General features: G+C 56.7%; 1 protein-coding gene across 1 annotated transcript in view; it reads left to right on the plus strand.

Annotated features, from left to right (window-relative positions):
* The first annotated feature begins 1,758 nt into the window (after positions 1-1,758).
* AARS2 (alanyl-tRNA synthetase 2, mitochondrial) overlaps positions 1,759-10,062 on the plus strand; it is an 11,484-nt gene continuing 3,180 nt past the window's right edge. Inside the window, 18 exon segments of the mRNA XM_010863090.1 lie at positions 1,759-2,007; positions 2,702-2,893; positions 3,416-3,561; positions 3,791-3,958; positions 4,696-4,840; positions 5,420-5,565; positions 5,756-5,864; positions 6,225-6,263; positions 6,365-6,476; positions 6,891-7,024; positions 7,417-7,561; positions 7,776-7,948; positions 8,075-8,188; positions 8,290-8,430; positions 9,118-9,255; positions 9,349-9,458; positions 9,611-9,719; positions 10,013-10,041. Coding sequence (XP_010861392.1) covers positions 1,771-2,007; positions 2,702-2,893; positions 3,416-3,561; positions 3,791-3,958; positions 4,696-4,840; positions 5,420-5,565; positions 5,756-5,864; positions 6,225-6,263; positions 6,365-6,476; positions 6,891-7,024; positions 7,417-7,561; positions 7,776-7,948; positions 8,075-8,188; positions 8,290-8,430; positions 9,118-9,255; positions 9,349-9,458; positions 9,611-9,719; positions 10,013-10,041 — 2,387 coding nt within the window. The 5' untranslated portion in view covers positions 1,759-1,770.

The raw sequence follows: 10,062 nt of genomic DNA on the forward strand, positions 1-10,062 counted from the left end.
TCTTGGCTGCGGGGCATGGCAAGTAGGAGTTCAGTTCTCTCACCAGGGATGGAACCCAGGCCCCCTACATTGGAAGCACAAAGTCTTAACCACTGGACCACCAGGAAAGTCCCCAGAGGGCAGGGATTTTTGTCAGTTTCATTACTGATGTACCTTAAGCACCTAAAAAATGCCTGGCACACAACAGGGTCTCAATGAATATTTGTTGAATGCCAGAATTAAGGGCCTACAAGGTCAGTTTTCATTCCAATCCCAAAGAAAGGCAATGCCAAAGAATGCTCAAACTACCGCACAATTGCACTTATCTCACACGCTAGTAAAGTAATGCTCAAAATTCTCCAAGCCAGGCTTCAGCAATATGTGAACCGTGAACTTCCAGTTGTTCAAGCTAGTTTTAGAAAAGGCAGAGGAACCAGAGACCAAATTGCCAACATCCTCTGGATCATCAAAAAAGCAAGAGAGTTCCAGAAAATCATCTATTTCTGCTTTATTGACTATGCCAAAGCCTTTGACTGTGTGGATCACAATAAACTGTGGAAAATACTGAAAGAGATGGGAATACCAGACCACCTGACCTGCCTCTTGAGAGACCTATATGCAGGTCAGGAAGCAACAGTTAGAACTAGACATGGAACAACAGACTGGTTAAATAGGAAAAGGAGTACATCAAGGCTGTATATTGTCACCCTGCTTATTTAACTTACATGCAGAGTACATCATGAGAAACGCTGGGCTGGAAGAAGCACAAGCTGGAATCAAGATTGCCAGGAGAAATATCAAGAACCTCAGATATGCAGATGACACTACACTTATGGCAGAAAGTGAAGAGGAATTAAAAAGCCTCTTGATGAAAGTGAAAGAGGAGAGTGAAATGTTGGCTTAAAGCTCAACATTCAAAAAACGGAGATCATGGCATCTGGTCCCATCACTTCATGGGCAATAGATGGGGAAACAGTGGAAACAGTGTCAGACTTTATTTTGGGGGGCTTCAAAATCACTGCAGATGGTGATTGCAGCCATGAAATTAAAAGACGCTTACTCCTTGGAAGGAAAGTTATGACCAACCTAGATAGCATGTTAAAAAGCAGAGATATTACTTTGTCAACAAAGGTCCATCTAGTTAAGGCTATGGTTTTTCCAGTGGTCATGTATGGATGTGAGAGTTGGACTGTGAAGAAAGCTGAGCGCCGAAGAATTGATGCTTTTGAACTGTGGTGTTGGAGAAGACTCCTGAGAGTCCCTTGGATTGCAAGGAGATCCAACCAGTCCATCCTAAAGGAAATCAGTCCTGGGTGTTCTTTGGAAGGACTGATGTTGAAGCTGAAACTCCGATACTTTGGCCACCTCATGCGAAGAGTTGACTCATTGGAAAAGACCCTGATGCTGGGAGGGATTGGGGGCAGGAGGAGAATGGGGACAACAGAGGATGAGATGGCTGGATGGCATCACTGACTCGATGGACGTGAGTCTGAGTGAACTCCGGGAGTTGGTGATGGACAGGGAGGCCTGGCGTGCTGCAATTCATGGGGTCGCAAAGAGTCGGACACGACTGAGCGACTGAACTGAACTGAATTGAATGCGCCAGGCCGCTTGTGTTATTAATAGGTGGACTCCTGCGGGCGCCTTCTTGCCAATCACTTCTACCTGGAGCCAGAAGCGGTCTTGAGTCCTCCTGCCGCCAGGGGTCGCTGTAGGAAACGCCGGGTCTCCTCTCGTTACTTCTATCCCTGCGATACCCTTTGACCTCGTGAAGTATTGCCCCCAGTTAAGATGGCGGCGTCGGTGGCAGCCGCAGCTGGGCGACTTCGGCGGGCCATTCGAAGGTCGCCCTCATGGCGGGGCCTTCGGGCGCTCTCATCGGAGGCCCCTCCAATCCAGGCCGCGGCCGTGCGGGACGCCTTCCTGAGCTTCTTTCGGGACCGCCATGGCCACCGCTTGGTGCCCTCCGCTTCCGTGAGGCCCCGCGGCGACCCCAGTTTGCTTTTCGTCAATGCAGGCATGAACCAGGTAGGGGCCGAACCACGCAGGTCTGGGCGGAGTTTGCAGTTTTTTTCCTTAGAGAAACGCGTTGCGGGATTGGGCAAGAGACGCAAAGGGTGGAGCTCCTACCTTTCGGGGAAAGAGAGCTTGTGCGTGATTGGGCAGAGTTTGAGGTGCAAATTAGGGCTTGGGGAGAACTCGATCGGAAACTTCGGAGTTAAGGTTGAGTTTTAGTTCCAGGAATGGCGGGTGAAGGTTGACTTTTAGTTCCAGGAATGGCGGGTGAAGGTTGACTTTTAGTTCCAGGAATGGGGGTGTGGAGTCTCATGGGGGCAGACTGGTGGGGGAAGTCTGGCTTCATTTATTAGTTTTCTTAAAATAAAGATATCATTCATTAAAATAAATGTTTGTTGAGTACATGCTACTGTGCTAGCCTATGTGCTCTAAGCTTTCGACTTTGAGCACCACTTACCCTCTGTAGACTTGCCCTGTTTCTAGCCACCAACACATTCGTTCTCATTTTACTAGCAGAGTCTTTCATGATTTATTTGTCTGCTCAGACACCACCAGAGATGGGTGCTCCCAAGTTGCCCCCCTGGGCAAGACTTCACTGTACTCTCAGGGGGCACGGACAGCCCTCAATCCCAATCACCATCTCTATGCCCACTCCCTACGTTTCCCTTCTATTAGGGTATCTCTCTCCCCCTTCCTGTATTTCCAGTTCAAGCCAATCTTCCTGGGCACTGTGGATCCACGAAGCGAGATGGCAGGCTTCCGGCGGGTAGCCAACAGCCAGAAATGTGTGAGGGCTGGAGGACGCCACAGCGACCTGGAAGATGTGGGCCGAGACCTTTCCCATCATACCTTCTTCGAGATGCTGGGCAATTGGGCCTTTGGGGGTGAATATTTTAAGGTGAGTCCCCAGGAAGCCCTGGAGCTAGGAAAGGGTCAGTGGTCAGTCAAGAAAGGAGTCAAGGTTAATCCTGTCTCTACTGTTAGAGTCAGCCTAAGCAGGGCCTCATACCAGACACAGAGGCAAAGTGCTCAATGGACATATATAATAGAAATGTGTCTCGCTTCCCTGGTTGGCCTGTAAACTCCTTGAGGACCAAGACTGTGCCTCCTGCCTAATGGCTGATCAATAATTATTGTAAAGAAGTGGTTCAAATGCAGGAGTTAAAAGTCCTCTCAGGCTGAGGTGGGTAGGGGATTTCATGGAGAAGGTGGTGCCTGAAAGAAAATGGGATTTAGAAGCAAGGACACTTTCTATGCAGGAAAATCTCAGAAGCAGAAAGAGTCATGGCTTGTTCTGAAAACCAGGTGGGCAGTGGAAATGGTCTTGTCTTAAGCTGAGGGTGGAGCTCTTGTGGCTTGATGGGCACTTCAGTGGGGCCTTCTCACCCGTCTTCCTCTTCCCACTGGGTTTCCACTACAGGAGGAGGCTTGCAGCATGGCCTGGGAGCTGCTGACTCAGGTCTATGGGATCCCTGAGGACAGGCTCTGGGTCTCCTACTTTGGTGGGGACCCCAAGGCTGGGCTGGGCCCAGACTTGGAGAGCCGGGACATCTGGCTCAGCTTGGGGTGAGTCCACTCCCACTTATGTCCCACTCCTGGAGCACAAGAAAACTGGAAAATAGCCAACACCTGAGTTATACGCTCAGAGTCTCAGCGTATCCTGTGATACCGTCAGCCCTGTTCCTCCTCCTGCTGAGCTTAATGGAAGGGCTCTCCTGGCAGATAGCTGGGGTGGTGTGGGGGAGTCCCCAGCCTCTGCCTTTGTCTCCCACCATCCGTCTGGCTTTCTTCTCAGGGTGCCTGCCAGCCGTGTGCTCTCCTTTGGGCCCGAGGAGAACTTCTGGGAGATGGGGGATACTGGGCCTTGTGGGCCCTGCACTGAGATACACTATGACCTGGCCGGTGGGGCAGGGGCCCCCCAGCTGGTAGAGCTTTGGAATCTGGTCTTCATGCAACACAACAGGTAATGGGTTGCTAGAGGAGGAGGGAAATCCCTGCCTGAAAGTGAAAAAGTTGGCAGTCAGGAGACTTTGATCCATTTGTTATGACAGCATTTGCAATGTGGCAGGCATATTTCTGGGGGCTTTCCTGGTGGCTCAGATTGTAAAGAATCTGCCTATAGTGCAGGAGACCTGGGTTCATTCCCTGGGTCAGGAAGATCCCCTGGAGAAGGGAATGGCTACCCCCTCCAGTATTCTTGCCTGAAGAATTCCATGGACAGAGGAGCCTGGTGGGCTACAAAGAGTCAGACATGACTGAGCAACTAACACTTTCAGGCATATTTGTAAACACTTTTCGGATAGTAACCAATTTAGTCCTCTTCCTTGCCCGTGACATTGCAACTAGACACTGTGGGTCTTTGGACTCTGCTCTCTTATCACAAGATGGAGTTGAATTTGATAATCTCTTAAGGTTTTCTACCAGCCTTGACGTGCCTCTTTATAAAGCAAAGAACTGTGTCCCAGAAAGTGGAGGTCTGGGTCCAGGCGAGGGCCCAATCACCTTTTATGAGAAAGGAGAGGACCCAAGGCTATCATCGTCCTCTTTGGGGGATGAGGGGGGTGAGATGATACTGCCCACTGGTTCCTCTCACTGTCGGCCCCCCGAATCCCTTCCTCATCCTTTTATGCCACTTGAGCATCATACCTGCAATCCTGTGGGGGGCCTCACCTGGCACCCCTTTCCCGTATACCTGACCAGAGAGGCAGACGGAAGCCTGCAGCCCCTGCCCCAGCGGCACGTGGACACAGGAATGGGCCTAGAAAGGCTGGTGGCCGTGCTGCAAGGCAGGCTCTCCACCTATGACACCGACCTGTTTTCCCCGCTGCTCGACGCCATACACCAGGTAAGCCCGCCTCTTCCCTTCCATAAGCCACTCTGACCTGCGGCTCACCACCACTGCTTTCTCCCTTTGTTGAGAACTCAAGAGTATTCCCGCCTGCAGGGACAGTGAGCAGCCGAGAATGCAATGGTGTCAGACGTGAGGCTCCAGTTCACGTTTACAGCCTGATACTGCCCCTCACTCTTTCCTCAGTAGTTGCGAGGCACGTACTTAGCTGTGGCACGTGAGATCTGAGTTCCCCAACCAGGGATCGAACCCAGGCCCCTGTATTGACCAGGGAAGTCCCTGATCACCACTTTTAAAAGACATTCCTGTTGCTGTGCGGAGGATGCACTGGAGGGCAACTGGAGTAGCAGCTGAGAAATTGGGAGGCTGTTTCATAGTTCAGATAAGGTGTGGCTTAGGCTGGTAGCAGAGGAAGTGGAGAAAAGTAGATGGATTTGAAAGATCTCTGGAAGTAGATGCAAAAGCCCCTACTGATGGATTAGATGCAGAGAGCAGAGCCAAGTCAAGGCTGGCCCCCAGGTTCTTGACTAATGTGAATGGCAGGGCCAGCAGCCGTGTCTCATCTCCTGCTTCCAGGGTTGCGGGGCACCCCCTTACTCAGGCCGCATTGGGGCAGCAGATGAGGGGCGCACAGACACAGCATACCGCGTGGTGGCTGATCACATCCGCACACTCAGTGTCTGCATCGCTGACGGCGTCTCCCCTGGGATGTCAGGCGCCCCGTGAGTCTGGAAGGGCTACAGTGAAGGGCAGGCTGCAGGGGAGAGGAGGGAGGGGATGGAGAGGCGAGTGGGGTTGAGATGGCAGGCGGAGGAGGAAGGGAGCATACACTCTGCGTTTTGCCCTCCCTTCTCCCCTCCTTGCTGACCCAGGGCTGCTGGGGGCTCGTATCTGGGCTCTGACCCCCTCTAGGCTGGTACTTCGTCGGATCCTCCGTCGAGCTGTGCGGTTCTCTACTGAGGTGTTGCGGGCACCACCTGGCTTCCTGGGCAGCCTGGTGCCTGTAGTGGTGGAGACACTGGTAAGGGCAGCATTTCATCGCCTCCCTGGGCCTCCCAGGGGACTCAGAGAGCCTGTCACTGAACCCAAACAGTGACCCTGCCCCGGTTCCCCACCCTAAGTGTCTAACCCAGAGTCTTCTCAGCGGGCTTACAGAAAGCAGGGAGCCTCCTTGCTCAGGCTGCTGAGCCTTTGACCTCGGGACCCCTTCTTCCTGTATCATGCCCGCCCCTCCCTAAAGAAGCTGATTCCCCATTTGGACCCTCTGCCATCCATCTGCCTCTCTGAGCCCCCAAGGCAGGCGTCCCCAGGGAGGGCCAGGTGGAGGTGCAGAGTGTGCTCTTGTCTCTGACACCGCCTTGGGCCTCTGCACTGTCCCCAGGGAGATGCTTACCCAGAATTGCGGAGGAGCTCAGCCCAGGTACTGGACTCGGGTAGGCGAGGGAGGGGCTGACAAGAGTGGTGGGGAGAGGCTCTCCCTCTCAGAAGGCCCGGCTCCAGCCCTGCCCTGCCCCTGTTCAGATAGCCAGCCTGGTGTCGGAGGATGAGGCAGCCTTCCTGGCCTCACTGCAGCGTGGTCGGCGGGTCATCGAGCGGACCCTGAAGCGCCTGGGGCCTTCTGATGTGTTCCCAGGTAAGCAGGATGCTTGGCCGCGGTGTGAGGGCCCCACTTAGGTGAGCCAAGCCCAGGCCTTACATCCCCGGCCCGACGTCTCTCTCCCCTGCTGTCTCCACCACGCCCTGCTTCTCCTCACTTCTCTACTGCCCAAGCTGGCCCCGCCTCTGATCTCTATGTTCCAAGGCTGGCTGCAGGCTGAGAATGAACTGCCCTCCTCTGAAATGACATTTGCCAAGGGAGGACCCTGGGCTACCCCCAGCTCCTGCTTTGGAGCCTGAAGGTGACCCTTTTCTGGGGCCTGCCCAGCGCAGGGAGAGGACCCATGTGCTTGGCATCCGGTGGCTTCTGTGGTCAGAAAAGCCCTGGCCCGTACTTCTTCCCACTCCCTCCCTCGATAGCCCTGACGCCCATCGTCTTCCTTCCTCAAAGCCGAAGTGGCCTGGTCCTTGTCACTGTCTGGGAACCTGGGGCTCCCCCTGGACCTGGTGGAGCTGATGCTGGAGGAGAAGGGGGTGCCACTGGACACTGCCGGACTGGAGCGGCTGGCCCAGGAGGAGGCCCAGGTACTGGCTGGGCAGCCCCACCGGTTCTGTTGGGTCACAGCCCCTCCCTCAGTCCTGGGATCTTGTGGGAAGAGGGAAACGGGAGGCTGAAGTAGGGTCTGTCCCCTTGCTCAGCCCCCACCCGCAGCCCGCAGAGAGGAAGGCCAGTGCAGTGGGCCACACAGAGGAGCAGAAGGGGAGAGGCCAGCACGAGTCCTCAGAGGGGCCATCGGGGGCCGCAGTGGGTCCTGGTCCTGAGACCCCTGCATGAGGGAAGGTTCACCAGCCAGCCCAGGGCCTCCAGCAGCCAGCCCAGCCCAAGGCCTTATTCCAGAGGGGATACGGGAAGCACAAGCTGTGTGGCGGAGGCAGGTCTCCACACAACCCCTCCTGCACATACGCCTGTCCCACAGCACCGGGCACTGCAGGCCGAGCCGGTTCAGGAGCAGGGACTGCGACTCAACGTCCACGCCCTGGGGGAGCTGCAGCGCCGAGGGGTGCCCCCAACCGATGATAGCCCCAAGTACAGCTACTCCCTGCAACCAGGCGGCGGTTACAGTGAGAGCCTGGGCTGAGGCGGGTGGCCGCGGGCTTGCCTGACCACGATTGGGAGGACAGACCAGCCACCAGGCCTGTGCCTTCCCCGGGGGAGCCGCCAGGGGTCGCTGTGGGTCCCGGCTGGAAGTGCCCCCCTACCCCTGCCGAATGGCTTCAAGGGAGGCGCGGGCCCAAGCCCCTGCCTGGCATTGATAAGCGGTCTCGGCCCTGGCAGAGTTTGGCACCTGTGAGGCCCAGGTGCTCCAGCTGTATACAGAAGATGGGACAGCTGTGGCCTCCATAGGGGATGGCCAGCGCTGTGGCCTCCTCTTGGACAAAACCAACTTCTACGCTGAACAGGGAGGCCAGGCTTCCGACCGAGGCTACCTGGTGCTGGTGGGCCAGCAGGTGAGCGCCCCCCCCCCACCACCCGCAACGCCCGCCACACAGACACACACACACACACTCCCCAGTCCTCCTGAGCCAGAAGGAGAGGCGGCAGGCACTCAGTGCCTCGGCCTTGCCCTTCCCCAGGACGTGCTCTTCCCAGTGGCCCGGGCCCAGGTCTGCGGAGGCTTCATCCTGCATGAGGTGGTGGCCCCGGAGCGCCTCAGGGTGGGGGACCAGGTGCAGCTGCACGTGGATGAGGTGAGGACCCCACCCCTGCTGTTTATCCTCCGTGTCCTGCAGCCCCTCCTCTCTCCCCACCCCACCCGCACCCGGGGCCCTGGGTGACAGAAGTGTTTCAGGCCTGGCGTCTGAGCTGCATGGAGAAGCACACGGCCATCCACCTGCTCAACTGGGCGCTGCGGCAGGTCCTGGGCCCCGGCACAGAGCAGCGAGGCTCCCATCTCAATCCCGAGCGGCTGCGCTTCGACGTGGCCACGCAGGTGAGCTGGGCACAGAGAAGCAGCCTTCACACAAGGCGACGGGCTTAGAGTCTGGTAGGGTGGGAGTTTGACCATAAGAGGGCTGGACTCCCCTCGCTCAGTCACTGGGGGACCTTGAGTCGGGGGGCTTTGCGTCAGGCCGCTCCTGCGCCAGTGAGGGTCAGGCGAGCCAGTGTCCAGAATCCTCTCGGCCTCCAGCCGCCCGGCTTCCTTGTCCCTGCTGTCACCCAGGCCGCTCTTGCTCAAGCTGAGCTGCCCTCTTCCTTATCTGTCACCCTGTCTCAGTGTCCATCTGGCTCAAATCCTGCAGGAAGTGCTCACTGAATCCCATTCCGCCTGATGACTCCCTCCTTGCTCCTGTGTCTCCCCCGTCCTGTATTTCTCTTCCCCTGGCTGCCCTCTCTCGTAAGCTCCTGAAGTACAGAGCCTCTGTCTTCTGTTTCTTTATCAACTTTCAGTGTCTAGTGAAAGGCCTGCTGCTTCCAATAGGCCCAGTTCCCGGGTAGCTTTCTAAGGGAAAGGACTGTCTGCCCCACAAACGTACTGAGTACGTGTTATGTGCTAGGCACCGTTCACTGTTGTGTGCTAGCTTGGGGCTGGTTCAGTGAACACTGACTGCTTCTTCACGCATCACTCCCAGGCACGGGGCTGACTGCCTGTCTGTCTATTTCCCCCACAACCCCCCAGGCCCCACTGACCCCAGAGCAGCTCCGGGCAGTGGAGGTCACTGTGCAGAAGGCCGTGGAGCGGGATGAGGCTGTGTACATGGAGGAGGTGGCCCTGGCACGCACTGCCCACGTCCCCGGCCTGCACTCCCTGGATGAGGTGAGTTGGAGGGGCCCTGTTGGTAGAGATCGTGTGAGTGAGCCCCCCACCCCCCCACAGACCTGTTAACAGACCTGTGCCTCTCACTGTCAGGTATACCCAGACCCTGTGCGGGTGGTATCCGTGGGGGTGCCCGTAGCCCATGCGCTGGACCCAGCCTCCCAAGCCGCACTGCACACCTCTGTGGAGCTATGCTGTGGGACGTGAGTCACTCCTCTCTGCCCACTCTGGCCTGGGTCCCTGGACCTCCTCCCTTCCCTCGTCCCTGGAGCCATCAGCCCCTGGTTTGGAGCTCCAGCTGCTCTTCTCTCTCGCATCATCACCCAGACCTCCTGCTCCCTCCCTCTGCCCACAGGCACCTGCTTCGCACAGGGGCTATAGGAGACCTGGTCATCATCGGAGAGCGCCAGCTCGTCAAGGGCATCACCCGCCTGCTGGCCGTCAATGGGGAGCAGGCCCAGCAGGTCAGCACACCAGTGGGGCCTGGGAGGCTTCTCTGGGTGTGGATGGGTCAGGGGGCACACAGCTGATGCTCTCAGGCCGGGGAATGCCCAGCAGCAGACCCCGGATTCATACCTGTGCACTAAGCCATACCAGCTACTGCCAGCTGGCATCTGTTGTCATCATTTGATACCTTGATGAGTCTTGATTGCTAAATGTTTCTAACTTGTCCCTGCCCAGCAATAGGTCATTAACCCCTGTCTTGGGGAGAGCAGGTATGCCACACTCCCCTGACCATCCTCTGCCCTCCCTACAGGCCCGAGAGGTGGGCCAGAGGCTGGCCCAGGAGGGGGAAGCAGCCGCAGC

Source organism: Bison bison, unplaced genomic scaffold (genome assembly GCF_000754665.1).
Source record: "Bison bison bison isolate TAMUID 2011002044 unplaced genomic scaffold, Bison_UMD1.0 scf7180017864487, whole genome shotgun sequence".
NCBI classification, from domain to species: domain Eukaryota; kingdom Metazoa; phylum Chordata; class Mammalia; order Artiodactyla; family Bovidae; genus Bison; species Bison bison.